At 37.7% G+C, this 16,781-nt stretch overlaps 1 protein-coding gene across 2 annotated transcripts in view; it reads left to right on the top strand.

The window, feature by feature from the left end:
• Positions 1-16,781, top strand: part of MNAT1 (MNAT1 component of CDK activating kinase) — a 215,615-nt gene that overhangs the window by 43,573 nt on the left and 155,261 nt on the right. For both annotated transcript variants that reach the window (XM_068965440.1, XM_068965439.1), the window contains exons 2-3: positions 8,084-8,236; positions 11,567-11,640. In XM_068965440.1, coding sequence (XP_068821541.1) covers positions 8,084-8,236; positions 11,567-11,640 — 227 coding nt within the window. The remainder of the gene's footprint in view (positions 1-8,083; positions 8,237-11,566; positions 11,641-16,781) is intronic.

Raw genomic sequence — 16,781 nt, 5'->3', positions numbered from 1 at the left:
AAAGACTAGAGATCTCTTCAAGAAAATCAGAGACACCAAGGGAACATTTCATGCAAAGATGGGATCAATAAAAGACAGAAACGGTATAGACCTAAAACAAGAAGATACTAAGAATAGGTGGCAAGAATACACAGAAGAACTATACAAAAAGGATCTTCATGACCCAGGTATCTATGACGGTGTGATCACTCTCCTAGAGCCAGTCATCCTGGAATGCCAAGTCAAGTGGGCCTTAGGAAACATCACTATGAACAAAACTAGTGGAGGTGATGGAATTCCAGGTGAGCTATTTCAAATCCTTAAAGATGATGCTGTGAAGTGCTGCACTCAATATGCCAGCAAATTTGGAAAACTCACCAGTGGCCACAGGACTGGAAAAGGTCAGTTTTCATTCCATTCCCAAAGAAAGGCAGTGCCAAAGAATGTTCAGACAACTGCACAATTGCACTCATCTCACACGCTAGCAAAGTAATGCTTAAAATTCTTCAAGTCAGGCTTCAACAGTACGTGAACTGTGAACTTCCAGACGTTCAAGCTGGTTTTAGAAAAGGCAGAGGAACCAGAGATCAAATTGCCAACATCCGTTGGATCATCAAAAAAGAAAGAGAGTTCCAGAAACACATCTATTTCTGCTTTATTGACTATGCCAAAGCCTTTGACTCTGTGGACCACAATAAACTGTGGAAGATTCTGAAAGAGGTGGAAATACCAGACCACCTGACCTGCCTCTTGAGAAATCTGTATGCAGGTCAGGAAGCAACAGTTAGAACTGGACATGGAACAACAGACTGGTTCCAAATTGGGAAAGGAGTACGTCAAGGCTGTATATTGTTACCCTGCTTACTTAACCATATGCAGAGTACATCATGAGACATGCTGGCTGGATGAAGCACAAATTGGAATCAGGATTGCTGGGAGAAGTATCAGTAACCTCAGATAGGCAGATGACCCCACGCTTATGGCAGAAAATGAGGAGAAACTAAAGAGCCTCTTGATGAAAGTGAAAGAGGAGAGTGAAAATGTTGGCTTAAAACTCAGCATTCAAAAAACGAAGATCATGGCATCTGGTCCCATCACTGCATGGCAAATAGATGGAGAAACAATGGAAACAGTGACAGACTTTGTTTTCTTGGGCTCCAGAATCACTTCAGATGGTGCCTGTAGCTATGAAATTAAAAGATGCTTGCTCAATGGAAGAAAAGTTATGACGAACCTAGATAGCATATTAAGAAGGAGAGACATTACTTTGTCAACAAAGGTCCATCTAGTCAAGGCTATGGTGCAGTAGTCACATGTGGATGTGAGAGTTGGACTGTAAAGAAAGCTGAGCACAGAAGAATTGATGCTTTTGAACTGTGGTGTTGGAGAAGACTCTTGAAAGTCCCTTGGACTGCAAGGAGATCAAACCAGTGAATGCTAAAGGAGATCCGTCCTGAATATTCATTGGAAGGACTGATGCTGGAGCTGAAACTCCAATACTTTGGCCACCTGATGCGAAGAACTGACTCCTTGGAAAAGACTCTGATGCTGGGAAAGAATGAAGGTGGAAGGAGAAGGGGACGATAGAGGATGAGATGGTTGGATGACATCATCGACTTGATGTACATGAGTTTGAGCAAGCTCTGGGAGTTGGTGATGGCCAGGGAAGCCTGGTGTGCTGCCGTCCATGGGGTTGCAAAGAGTTGGACATGACAGAGCGACTAAACTGAAAATGACTAAATGAAATGTTAATAGACATTGAGCAAACATTGATAACACTTTTCTTTTAAAGACAAAACCAAAATGACATTATTGTTTTCATACTGTTAGGAGCAATTTTAAATTTACAACAAAATCGAGAGGAAGGTACAGAGATTTCTCAAATACCCATTGTCAACATCACTCATCAGAATTGTCCATTTTATTTTTTAAACCAAGGATGAACCTATATTGACACATCATTATCACTCAAAGTCCATAGTTTACTTAGGATTCACTCTTGGTGTTGTACATTCTGTGGGCTTGGACAAAAGTATAATGGCATATGTTCATCATTATAATACCATAAAGTATTTTCACTGCTCTAAAATTATTGTCTCCTCCACCACAACCCATGTTGTTTTGATTGTCTCCGTAATTGCATTTCAGCCTTTTGGCTAAGATCAAGTGTATTGTCTCCATAATTTTGGCTTTTCTAAGATGTCTTATAGATGGAATCTATGTAGGCTTTTCTAATTGGTTTCTTTCCTTTAGTAATATACATTTAAGTTTCTCTCATGTCTTCTCATAGCTTCATAGTTCATTTGTTTTTAGTGCTGAATAATATTCTGTTGTCTGTATATATCATAGTTTGTGTATCCATTTATCTATTGAGGGACATCTTGGTTTTGTTCCAGTTTTGGCAATTATGAACAAAGATTCTATAAACATCTGTGCAGGTGTTTGTGTGAATGCAATTTTCACCTTTTTTGATTAAATACCAGGGAGTATAATGGCTGAACTGTATGGTTAGAACATGCTTTGTTTTATAAGTAACCATCAAACTGTCTTCCAAAGTGACTGTACCATTTTGTATTCCCACCAGCAGTGTATGAGAGTGCCTGTTCCACCATATGTTTATCAACATTTGGTGTTGTCAGAGTATTGCATTTTGGCTATTTTATAATAATAGGTATTAGTGTATATTTCATTGTTATTTTAATTTGCATTTCTTTTATGCCATGTCATGTGGAATATCTTTTCATGTATTATTTGCCATCTGTATATAGGCATACCTTGGCTATATTGTGGGTTCAGTTCCAGACCACTGCAATGAAGTAAATATTGTAATAAAATGAGTCATGATAATTTTTTGGTTTCCCAATATGCATATAAAAGTTATGTTTACCCTGCATTGTCGTCTGTTAAGTGCATAGTAGCAATATGTCTAAAATAGTACATACCCTAATTAAAAAGTACTCTATTACTAAAAAATGTTAGCTATCATCTGACAATGCAGAGTTGCCACAAAGCGTCAATTTGTAAAAAGCATAGTATCTGCAAAGTGAAATAAAGCAGAGCTCTATAAAATGAGGTATGCCTGTATCTTCTGTATCTTCTTTAGTGCGTTGTCTGTTAAGGTTTTTGGTCCACTTTTTAAGAATTTTTTCCCCCATGTATTTTAGATAACAGTCCTTTGTCAGGTGTTTTTTATTTTTAGTTTCTCTCTTGACATCGTCTTTAGCAGAGCAGAAGTTTTAAATTAAAAAAAAAATCTAGCTAATCAATTATATCATTCATGGATCATGCCTTTGGTGTTGTATCAATAAAGTCACCAAACCCAAAGTCATATAGCTTTTATCCTGTGTTATACTCTAGGAGTTTTATAATTTTGCATTTTCATTTAGGCCTGCAAGTTAAGCTTGGAGTTAATTTTTTAAGGATGTAAGGCTCAGTGGACATGGGTTTGGGTGGACTCCGGGAGTTGGTGATGGACAGGGAGGCCTGGCATGCTGTGGTTCATGGGGTCGCAAAGAGTCGGACACGACTGAGCAACTGAACTGAAGGTTCATGTATAGATTAATTTTTTTTCCATGTGGATGTCCAGTTTGTTGAAGAGACTTATTTTTGCTTCGTTGTACTGCCTTTGCTCTTTTACGAAGATCAGCTGACTCTATTTATGTGGGTCTACTTCTGGGCTATTTTGTTCCATTGGTCTATTCCTCTGTTCTTTAACCAGTACCACACTGTCTTGATTATTGTAGTTATGAGTAGATGTTCAAGCTGGTTTTAGAAAACACAGAGGAACCAGAGATCAAATTGCCAACATCCGCTGGATCATGGAAAAAGCAAGAGAGTTCCAGAAAAACATCTGTTTCTGCTTTGACTATGCCAAAGCCTTTGACTGTGTGGATCACAATAAACTGTGGAAAATTCTGAAAGAGATGGGAATACCAGACCATCTGATCTGCCACTTGAGCAACCTGTATGCAGGTCAGGAAGCAACAGTTAGAACTGGACATGGAACAACAGACTGGTTCCAAATAGGAAAAGGAATACGTCAAGGCTATATATTGTCACCCTACTTATTTAACTTCTATGCAGAGTACATCATGAGAAATGCTGGGCTGGAAGAAGCACAAGCTGGAATCAAGATTGCCAGGAGAAATATCAATAACCTCAGATATGCAGATGACACCACCCTTATGGCAGAAAGCAAAGCGGAACTAAAGCACCTCTTGATGAAAGTGAAAGAGGAGAATGAAAAAGTTGGCTTAAAGCTCAACATTCAGAAAAGTAAGATCATGGCATCTGGTCCCATCACTACATGGCAAATAGATGGAGAAACACTGGGAACAGTGGCTGACTTTATTTTTCTGGGCTGTAGAATCACTGCAGATGGTGACTGCAGCCATGAAATTAAAAGATGCTTACTCCTTGGAAGGAAAGTTATGACCAACCTAGACAGCATATTCAAAAGCAGAGACATTACTTGGTCAACAAAGGCCTGTCTAGTCAAGGCTACGGTTTTTCCAGTAGTCATTTATGGATGTGAGAGTTGGACTATTTAAAGACAGCTGAGTGCCGAAGAATGGATGCTTTTAAAATGTGGTGTTGAAAAAGATTCTTGAGAGTCCCTTGGACTGCAAGGAGATCCAACCAATCCATCCTAAAGGAGATCAGTCTTGGGTGTTCATTAGAAGGACTGATGTTGAAGCTGAAACTCTTTGGCCACCTGATGCGAAGAGCTGACTCATTTGAAAAGACCCTGATGCTGGAAAAGACTGAGGGCAGGAGGAGAAGGGGACGACAGAGGATGAGATGGTTGGATGGCATCACCAACTCAATGCACATGGGTTTGGGTAGACTTAGGGAGTTAGTAATGGACAGGGAGGCCTGGCTGCTGCGGTTCATGGGGTTGCAAAGAGTCAGACATGATTTAGCGACTGAAGTGGAACTGGAACATAAATGATACTGTTTTTAATTTCAGATTGTACTTTTTCATTGCTGGGGTATATAGCATAGCAGTAGTCTTTTGTATATTGTATTCTCCAACCTTGCTGTAATTATAATGGATTATTAGTTCTAAGAGGTTTTTCTTTGTTGATTCATTTGGATTTTCTGTACAGACAATCCTGTCATCTGTATGCAGAGCGCTCTGAGTTTTTCTTTGCAATCTGTCTGTCCATTATTTCCTTTTCTTGTCTTACTACATTAGCAGAAACTTTTGGTGTCATGTTGAAAAGGAGTAATGCGAGGATATAGTCTTGCTTTGTATTTGATTTTAGTTGAAAAAATTTCTAGTTTCTCAACCATTAAGTATGATGTTAGCTATAGGTTTTTTGTATCTACTCTTTGTCAGAATTTTTAATTGACTTGTTTGCTCTTGAAAAAGTAAAGAAACAAGTTGATTGAAAATCTTGACAGAGGAATATAAGTGGTTAAATATTCTTGATAGAAAAGAGAATCTAAAAATAAGTTTTTCAGAGAGGAAAGAAGGCCGGCACCATTCTGCTTTTTAAAAAACAAAAGAAAACCATAAAAACGGCTTTGGGAATGGGTAATAACCAAGGATTTAGGCTTTTTCAGCAAATTTTCCTGTGTTCTGCAGAATACACGATTTTGTTTGAAAAAGTTCCTAGCACTCTTGGAGGCAAAAGATTGCCCACATAACTGTCTTTTGGTTGCTGTGTTGCCAGATGAAGTGAACTAGCAATTAGGAATGTTTTCTTCTGTTTTTTTTTTTTCTTTTTTTATAAGATTAGTTTTCATGTATATAATTTGAACATACATATTTTGTAAATGTGTAGAACAATATCTGGCCGCATAAATGCTGAACTTGACAATTGTATGTAATGTGTAGGGAGTAAGATGCAGAAGACAAGGAAGTAGCACTTTGAGTTTTTTCTCTACATGCTTCTATAGTTGAACTTAAAAAAATAATTATTTGTTCTTTTAACAACTAAAATCAGAAAGGGAAAAGTTGTATGGGTCGTAGATTATTTAAAATATTTTGAATGCTATTGAAATCTTTATGATTTAGATTAGAATCCTTATGATGTAGATTAGAATTGGAGATGTAGAACTAACTGTGGTAATAAATAATATGTCTGAGATTACAATATGACTTTCAGAAATATTAAAGTGTTTTTATTATCTCATTAACTGAATTATTGAATGGGTCTACTCTCCAAGACCTTGAAATACTATATGGAATATTAATTTCTGTATAATAGCTCAATGATTTTGAGTATTTCAGATAGCTCCTTGCCTATAAACATCTTTATCAGTGTAGTTATATAGTGTGCTCATTTTCTTTTCTTTTTTTTTGAAGTAGAAAAGGGTAGGTTTATTACTTTGCCAGGCAAAGGGAGACACATGAACTCCAACCTTAAAAAGCCACGTGTCCCAACCCCAGAGGTTTTGATGAAGGGTTTCATAACAATGGTTCAAGACAAAATTAGGGTATGTATAGGGCCTACACTCTAAAGTGTGCTCAGTTTCAGCTTCTCTAGTTGGATTTAATTTGCTCCAACCACAAAAATTAGGAGAAATGTACCACTCCCAATTTTCCTAATCTCAAGTGAATTTTCTGGGGTTTTGTTGATCTTGAATAATGATGACTATGAGCTCTGTTCTCCCTTTTAGGGAGTTTTTGCCTGTATTTTTCGATGAGTCTCTCCCTGACCCCATTTTAATATAGAGACATGCCAAGGTCAATGTTAGTGTTTTACTAATAACCAACCTTAAATATTCTTATTTCTCTGTATCATTCTTTCCATTAGTGAACCACGTATTTGGAAGAAATCAACCTTTCCCTTACTTATTAGAATTTGTCTTTTTCCTTCTGTATATGTATTATATATGTATATATTTGGTGATGTAGAACAAGATAGGTCAAATTCCTGCCTTCCATTCTAATGCAGGTTACACATAAATAAATAACTTCAAATAATGCTAAGAAAGGAATGATTAGGGTTGGTGTGGCCCTTATATACTGTATTGGGCAGTATTATAGTTAGAGGACTACATACCAGTATGTTTAAATGTTTAAAAGTTATAAATCAAGCGACATCTTCTTAGTTACAACACTGCATCCTGTGTTCCCAGGAGCCTCTATCTTTAAGGCCCATAGGCTGAAGTGGCTGCTTGCTCCTAGTCAGCTTTTCACTTGTTAATCTGATTAGTAGGATGGATCTGCGCTGGCTGGGCAGGGATGATTCGGTGGTACCTGGACCCCCTCTAAAACAGTATATGAACCAACACTGTCAGTTCCCCCAGGAATCTCCTACAGAGAGTTAACCTTGCCAACTCCTTTCTTTTCAAACTGAAGACTTCTAAGAAGTTCTAAGCTCTTCCCCAAATTGTACTAGCCAAGAAGAGAGGAAAGAAGGGATGCAGGTATTTGGGAGACTTGGCTTGCCTGGGTAATCAATTTGGTGGATTTAGGGCAGCCTGTTTTAACTGATTAAAAATTTTATAAGTAGCCACTTTTTCTGAGATTTTTCAAGGCAGAAGCTGTGGTGATTTTTCTCCTTTGTGCACATATACGGGGTCAGTCTCAGTTCTTTATCCTCTGGCCTGAGGGGCCTCCTTCAGCCAGCACCTCTCTCCCTTTTGAGTAACTTCCACTGACTCAATTGCTTACTGAACTTTAAAGAACTTCCTTACAAGGCTGAAAGTAGGGGAAAGGTCTTTATTTTAGTAATTATGGTATGCAGGGTTCTCTAAAGTGCAGGTCCCTGCCAGGTCTGAGGGTGATACTGGTCTGAAAGTGGGCTTGATCCTAGTCTGCTCTTTTATATGCCTCTTTGATTTCTCCCTATCCTGCTATCTGAATCCTCCTAGATCCTAAATCAGTTTTCAAAAATTTGTGTATTTCTTTCATTTGTAAGATTATACTGGTGAACCTTGGATCACCTATGTCTGAAGTAGGCTCTAAATGAAAATGAGCTTTTTTCCTAAAGGTTTACAATAAAAATTTTAGGTAGTAATGATTAATTTTCCTGTGCCTCCTCTCCCAACCTCAAACAAATACCAAAACCGAAAAAAGGCAAACTGCATACAGACTTATTGCCAATTGGAATACTAGCTTAAAAGTTATGTTGTATTTTTCTCCTTACAGGTGTGAAAGTTGTGTGGATTTACTCTTTGTGAGAGGAGCTGGAAACTGTCCTGAGTGTGGCACTCCACTTCGAAAGAGCAACTTCAGGGTACAGCTCTTTGAAGATCCTACTGTTGACAAGGAAGTTGAGATTCGGAAAAAAGTGCTAAAGATGTAAGTGTTAATGCTTGAATGATTCAGTTCACAAAGATTTTGACAGTTATTTCTATAATTGATGTAATTATTTACTTGTAGAAATGTGGACATTTTGGTGAGTAAGTATGAATTGATCTATGTATTTGTTCAATGTTAAAAATTTATTAAGTTGAGAACTCAATAATATTATCTAACCTTTGTTAGAGAAGAGTAAATCTTTCTTATGGAAAAATAATTATTTCTTATTTTTAGCTGCTCTGTGTGGCTTGCAGAACCTCAGTTCTTGACCAGGGAATGAACCTGGGCCACAGCAGTGAAAGCCTAGAATCCTAACTACTAGGCCACCAGAGAACTCCCAAAGAGTAAACCTTCTGAATTCATGGCTTCACAATTTATTTGCTTTATTTATTTTTTAATTTTATTAGTAAATATGTATTGAGAACATACTCTGTGCAAACAGTGTTATGCATATTAGGCCTTAAGTATGAAATGGCTTCCCAGGTAGTGTAGCGGTGAAGAATCTGCCTGCCAGAACAGGAGGCATAAGAGACTTGGATTCGATCCCTGGGTTGAGAAGATCCCCACTATTCTTGCCTGGAAAGTCCGAGGGACAGAGGAGCCTGGCAGGCTACAGTCCATGGAGTTGCAAGAAGTCAGACATGATTGAGTGACTGAGCATGCTTGCGTGCACACACACACACATATGAAATGAGTGTAATAGCTACATAGCTTTCTCTTGTAATGCTTACAGTATAGTGGCTTGGATAGCATTAAAATAGGCAAACAAAACAAATATGTGATTATCAGTTCAGTTCAGTCGCTCAGTCATGTCCGACTCTTTGCGACCCATGTTTTGCAGCACGCCAGGCCTCCTTGTCCATCACTATCTCCTGGAGTTCACTCAAATTCACGTCCATTGAGTTGGTGATGCCATCCAGCCATCTCATCCTCTGTCATCCCCTTTTCCTCCTGCCCCCAATCCCTCCCAACATCAGAGTCTTTTCCAATGAGTCAACTCTTCTCATGGGGTGGCCAAAGTACTGGAGCTTCAGCTTTAGCATCATTCCTTCCAAAGAAATCCTAGGGCTGATCTCCTTTAGAATGGACTGGTTGGATCTCCTTGCAGTCCAAGGGACTCTCAAGAGTCTTCTCCAACACCACAGTTCAGAAGCATCAATTCTTCAGTGCTCAGCCTTCTTCACATTCCAACTCTCCCATCCATACATGACCACTGGAAAAACATAGCCTTGACTAGATGGACCTTTGTTGGCAAAGTAATGTCTCTGCTTTTGAATATGCTATCTAGGTTGCTCATAATTTTCTTCCAAGGAGTAAGCGTCTCTTAATTTCATGGCTGCAGTCACCATCTGCAGTGATTTTGGAGCCCCCCAAAGTAAAGTCTGACACTGTTTCTACTGTTTCCCCATCTATTTCCCATGAACTGATAGGACCAGATGCCATGATCTTACTTTTCTGAATGTTGAGCTTTAAGCCAACTTTTTCACTCTCCTCTTTCACTTTCATCAAGAGGCTTTTTAGCTCCTCTTCACTTTCTGCCATAAGGGTGGTGTCATCTGCCTATCAGAGGTTATTGATATTTCTCCCGGCAATCTTGATGCCAGCTTGTGTTTCTTCCAGCCCAGCGTTTCTCATGATGTGCTCTGCATAGAAGTTAAATAAGCAGGGTGACAATATACAGCCTTGATGTACTCCTTTTCCTATTTGGAACCAGTCTGTTGTTCCATGTCCAGTTCTAACGGTTGCTTCTTGACCTGCATATAGGTTTCTCAAGAGGCAGGTCAGGTGGTCTGGTATTCCCATCTCTTTCAGAATTTTCCACAGTTTATTGTGATCCACAGAGTCAAAGGCTTTGGCATAGTCAATAAAGCAGAAATAGATGTTTTTCTGGAACTGTCTTGCTTTTTCCATAATCCAGTGGATGTTGGCAATTTGATCTCTGGTTCCTCTGCGTTTTCTAAAACCAGCTTGAACATCAGGGAGTTCACGGTTCACATATTGCTGAAGCCTGGCTTGGAGAATTTTGAGCATTACTTTACTAGCATGTGAGATGAGTGCAATTGTGCGGTAGTTTGAGCATCCTTTTGCATTGCCTTTCTTTGGGATTGGAATGAAAACTGACCTTTTCCAGTCCTGTGGCCATTGCTGAGTTTTCGAAATTTGCTGGCATATATGTGATTATAAATTCGGAAAAATGCTGTGAAGTTAGGGAGTAAATATTATTGTGAGTTAGTGATGTTAGGTAAGACCCGAGGAGGTAACATCTGTTATTGAAAGCTATTAGAGAAAATTAGGGTAGCTACAGTTTATTTTCATACATCTCTCTGTGTGTATATGGGTACAGAAATATTTCTAGTGTTCCTTTTCTCTTATGATTTAATTTTTTACTTTTTGTTAATAGTTTTAAATTTTATTTTATCTCTCCTTTTGCTGTAAGCCACCTTATTACTTTTTAGGTTATGGTTAGAATTAATATCTGTCTATCTAGGTGGTGTACATTTCAACTTTGTTCACTGGTTTTTTAGCAGCATCTTTCTGGGTACTTTATCAATAATCCAAGTTACTCTTTTATTTTTTGGATTACTTCTTGGAGATAGTCTCTTAGATTCTTTTTGTTTATTTTAAATTTATTTATTTATAACTGGAGGATAGTTGGTTTATCATGTTGTGTTGGTTTCTGCCATATATCAACATAAATCAGCCATAGGTAGGTTCTCTTTGATTCTTATCTTTTATCATTAAGCCCTTTGATTTTCTAATTTTTGACAGACACTTTACATTATTTATAGATTTTTTCCTTTCTTTTTTGCCATGTGAGATCTTAGTTCCTCAACCAGGGATCAGATCTGTGCGTTCTGTATTGCAAGCACAGAGTCTTAACTCTTGGGCCACCAGAAAAGTTCCACATTGTTTATAAATTTTCTTTATCTAGCATTCTTTAGATTATAATGGTCATGAAAAATAGGAAGGTGTCCTCTTTCTGGAAATTAGTGAATCTATTTATTAGAAGTAAACAATATAAAAAACCAAATATTCCAATGATAGACCTGTTTCAGCTCATTTCCCATTTCTTCAGTGTTTTAATTTCTTTATTTTTCCCTTGTCTTAGGATTTTACATATTGTACCAATCTCTTTACTCTACTCCTCTGTAGTCAAAAGAATTTAAAAACAACATTCTTGGTTTAGTTACAAACCTGGTGTCAAGAAAACTGTTTTATACCATAAGCAGTTCTTTTTTATTTATCATGTATGAATTAGGTAAGAACAAACCAGTTAGATGATATTAAAAGCAAGTGATATGTAATATGTTCATCTTTTTCTTCTTAAAGATACAATAAAAGGGAAGAAGACTTCCCTAGTCTAAGAGAATATAATGATTTCCTGGAAGAAGTGGAAGAAATTGGTATGTATTTAATGCTTGTATTTTGGTATGCTAGCCTGTATGCTTTTATCTTTTAGATGCCTAAGAGAATATCTCATATAAAAGTCTCTGACGAATTTTGTTGTGGTAGTTGATGTTTCAGTTCAGTTCAGTCGCTCAGTCATGTCCGACTCTTTGCGACCCCATGAATTGCAGCATGCCAGGCCTCCCTGTCCATCACCATCTCCCGGAGTTCACTCAGACTCACGTTCATTGAGTCCGTGATGCCATCCAGCCATCTCATCCTTGGTCGTCCTCTTCTCCTCCTGCCCCCAATCCCTCCCAGCATCAAAGTCTTTTCCAATGAGTCAACTCTTCTCATGAGGTGGCCAAAGTACTGGAGTTTCAGCTTTAGCATCATTGTTTCCAAAGAAATCCCAGGGTTGATCTCCTTCAGAATGGACTGGTTGGATCTCCTTGAGAAGACTCTCAAGAGTCTTCTCCAACACCACAGTTCAAAAGCATCAATTCTTTGGTGCTCAGCCTTCTTCACAGTCCAACTCTCACGTCCATACATGACCACAGGAAAAACCATAGCCTGGACTAGACGGACCTTAGTCGGCAAAGTAATGTCTCTGCTTTTGAATATACTGTCTAGGTTGGTCATCACTTTTCTTCCAAGGAGTAAGCGTCTTTTAATTTCATGGCTGCAGTCACCATCTGCAGTGATTTTGGAGGCCAAAAAAATAAAGTCTGACGCTGTTTCCACTGTTTCCCTATCTATTTCCCATGAAGTGATGCGACTGGATGCCATGATCATCATTTTCTGAATGTTGAGCTTTAAGCCAACTTTTTCACTCTCCTCTTTCACTTTCATCAAGAGGCTTTTTAGCTCCTCTTCACTTTCCATTGTACCTAAAAGACATACTTAAGTAATGAACATTTTGTCTTAGGGAAAATATGATGAATAGAGGTACTACTACTTTATAGCTGGGAAGAAAGGTATATATATGTGTATATATTTTCTGTATGTTGATGTATTAGAATAAATGAGAAGATGCTCAGTTTTAAAAAATAGAATTTCCATTGTCTGTATCCATGGTGATTAAAGCCATAAGTTGTTTATTCATCATTTATGATTTCTGTGCATGCAGTAATTTGCAAATATTATGAAGTAGTTGAATGTTGAAGTGACATTCTGTTATTCAGTGTTACTGTAGAATCAGAAGGTAGAGTAATCTTAGTGCTTATTCTTTCTCTTGTGATTAGTCTAAAAGAAGCTTTCATCAAAAGAAAGCATTGTTTCTGTTTTTTTTAATTTAAAATTTTATTTATTTTTAATTGAAGGATAATTGTTTTGCAGTATTGTGTTGGTTTCTGCCATACATCAACATGCATCAGCCATAAGTATACATATGTTCCTCCTGTTTCTGCTTTCTTAAATAAGATTTTGGAGATGCTACAAAGTCTGAAATTGCTAAATATCAATTAAACTTGCCATAATTATTATTACTTAATCTAGGTTTGAAAATAATACAGGAGTTACCGACGATGAAAATTAGAACAAGACCAAGAGAATTAAATAATTATCTTTTTATTCTTTTCTCAAACCTGAGAGCCAAGCTATACTCACATTATTTCTTAAAATAGAATTATAATAAAATTTATTATTCTGTAAAATATTTATATATGGTAAATTTTTTAGACAATTCAAATTTCTGAGGAATGGAGTATTCTAATTCTTTTCATTTCTGTATTAACTGAGAAAATCTGAAAACTTTTTATTTCGACTATTATTGAAACTTTTCTAAAATACCTAAGTTTATTTATTATATCATAGCGAGCAGCACTTACAGAACATAATTTAGCCTTTTTTTCTGGTATCTTTTAGTGCCTTGGAACCATTGCTTTTTTATTCTAATTGTATTCATTGTACTTGGTATATAATCTTAGCAACCCTGAATGGCTATAGATTTTAGCTGAAAAGATGATAGATTTGGGAGTGCTAAGGTAAAGTAGAAAAGTTAGGATATAGACTGAGAAGATGAACTGAAAACAAATCTGCAAAAATGGGCAAGTGTGCAGATATGTAGGAATCTGGCTATACTTAGATATTTGGTTTAGGAAGGCAGTTGGACAACAGGCAGTAAGACAATCAGCTTACATTTATTCTAAAGGTAATGTGACTAGTCAAAAGTCTAGTCAGGCAGTGAAGGGAGAGGAGATTATAGCCGTCACAGAGCAAGTTGAATACATGGTCACAATTCCAAGCAGTCAGGTAAGATAAATAAAATAAACTGATAGACCAAGAAGGAGGGGAAGATGGGATCTTGATTCTGGAACAAGATTTTGGTTGAGCCATGATTTTGAAAACTACATTTTTGTTTTTTTTGCTGTGACATTAATTAATTTGGAGATATGAACCACGTGAGGGCCTGTAGGTAAAATCATGTCCAGAAGTGGGAGGTAGGAGTGACAGGTAAGAGCAAATCTGAATATTAGGGCTTACAGTACTGTCATTTTTTTCTTTACTGGATAAGGAAACTAGCCCAGAATATTTAATTTGAAAGTGATTCTGCTAATATGTATATTCATGAAGGACTAACTTTAGTTGCAGTATGTTGACACTCTCTTAACCAAATTAGTTGACTTATTGGAGTAACTGATATTTCCCAGTCCTTCTATAACATGAACTGACTGATGATTGAAGCATAATCAGTGCATAATATATCCTGTCCATTAGAAGATGTCTTTAAGTATACTTCTGTACTTCTCTTACCAGTTCAGTTAAATATAAAGTTGATTGCATAGGTAATCAAACCTTCTTATGCCAGCTGTACTTTTTAATTGTAATTAATTTAAGTAGTTTGTAAGACTGGAAAAATTATAGAACTTTAGAAGGATTCTATTTCTGAAGTCCTTGGTCCACTTGAAAAAAATGGGAACTGAACAATATAGATAACACTTATGGTTTATACAAGAAGGAAGCAGAATTCCCATTAAAAACTGTACCTTAACTGTGTGTTATTACATTAGAGAGTGATTGTACACTTAGTGCATATGCTTTAAGTTAAAATAAAGTGTTCAAGGAGTGTGTATATATGTTTCACCTCTTTGGCAGACTTTTTAAAGTAATCCACTACTGATCCTGATCATGTTGGACAAAGAGTAGTTCTTTTGCATTTGAAAATATTGGTGAAGTTTGGGACCTAGCCTCATAGTTTATTTTATGAACTTCAGCTCAACTCAGCAAATATTGTTCTCTGTGAATTATTTACTTGCTGAGAATATATCATCTTTGTTTTCAGTAAGTTCATATTCTAAAGGGGGAGATAATTATGAAATTATAATTTAATGTGAAGGTAGTATGGGCATTTATTTATAAAGTATTTCAGGAATATAGATAGCAAAACAATTCAGCATTAGGAAGTAGAGGTAAAGTTTGAACCACAGAACACACAATCTTAAAAGATTAATAGTTTACCAGGTGGAAAGAGGATGGAAGAATGTTTGTAGCAAAGACAAAGTCACAGAAATACATGTTGAGCATGTTGGATAATGTCAATTCAGTTCAGTCGCTCAGTTGTGTCCAACTCTTTGCGACCCCATGAATTGCAGCACGCCAGGCCTCCCTGTTCATCACCATCTCCCGGAGTTCACTCAGATTCACGTCCATCGAGTCAGTGATGCCATCCAGCCATCTCATCCTCTGTCTTCCCCTTCTCCTCCCTGCCCCCAATCCCTCCCAGCATCAAAGTCTTTTCCAATGAGTCAACTCTTCGCATGAGGTGGCCAAAGTACTGGAGCTTCAGCTTTAGCATCATTCCTTCCAAAGAAATCCCAGGGTTGATCTCCTTCAGAATGGATTGGTTGGATCTCCTTGCAGTCCAAGGGACTCTCAAGAGTCTTCGCCAACACCACAGATCAAAAGCATCAATTCTTTGGCGCTCAGCCTTCTTCACAGTCCAACTCTCACATCCATACATGACTACTGGGAAAACCATAGCCTTGACTAGACGGACCTTAGTTGGCAAAGTAATGTCTCTGCTTTTGAATATGCTGTCTAGGTTGGTCATAACTTTTCTTCCAAGGAGTAAGCGTCTTTTAATTTCATGGCTGCAGTCACCATCTGCAGTGATTTTGGAGGCCAAAAAAATAAAGTCTAACGCTGTTTCCACTATTTCCCCATCTATTTCCCATGAAGTGATGGGACCGGATGCCCTGATCTTCGTTTTCTGAATGTTGAGCTGTAAGCCAACTTTTTCACTCTCCTCTTTCACTTTCATCAAGAGGCTTTTTAGCTCCTCTTCACTTTCTGCCATAAGGGTGGTGTCATCTGCATATCTGAGGTTATTGATATTTCTCCCGGCAATCTTGATTCCAGCTTGTGTTTCTTCCAGCCCAGTGTTTCTCATGATGTACTCTGCATAGAAGTTAAATAAGCAGGGTGACAATATACAGCCTTGATGTACTCCTTTTCCTATTTGGAACCAGTCTGTTGTTCCATGTCCAGTTCTAACTGTTGCTTCCTGACCTGCATATACGTTTCTCAAGAGGCAGGTCAGGTGGTCTGGTATTCCCATCTCTTTCAGAATTTTCCACAGTTTATTGTGATCCACAGAGTCAAAGGCTTTGGCATAGTCAAGAAAGCAGAAATAGATGTTTTTCTGGAAGTCTCTTGCTTTTTCCATGATCCCGTGGATGTTGGCAATTTGATCTCTGGTTCCTCGGCCTTTTCTAAAACCAGCTTGAACATCTGGAAGTTCACAGTTCACGTATTGCTGAAGCCTGGCTTGGAGAATTTTGAGCATTACTTGACTAGCATGTGAGATGAGTGCAATTGTGCGGTAGTTTGAGCATTCTTTGGCATTGCCTTTCTTTGGGATTGGAATGAAAACTGACCTTTTCCAGTCCTGTGGCCACTGCTGAGTTTTCCAAATTTGCTGGCATATTGAATGCAGCACTTGCACAGCATCATCTTTTAGGATGTGAAATAGCTCTACTGAAATTCCATCACCTCCACTAGCTTTGTTCGTAGTGATGCTTTTAAGGCCCACTTGACTTCACGTTCCAGGATGTCTGACTCTAGGTGAGTGATCACACCATCATGATTATCCTGGTCTTGAAGATCTTTTTTGTACAGTTCTTCTGTGTATTCTTGCCATCTCTTCTTAATATCTTCT

Source organism: Capricornis sumatraensis, chromosome 2 (genome assembly GCF_032405125.1).
Source record: "Capricornis sumatraensis isolate serow.1 chromosome 2, serow.2, whole genome shotgun sequence".
NCBI lineage: Eukaryota > Metazoa > Chordata > Mammalia > Artiodactyla > Bovidae > Capricornis > Capricornis sumatraensis.
The sequence above is the reverse complement of the archived record's forward strand: the minus strand, read 5'-3'. Positions and strand labels throughout refer to the sequence as shown.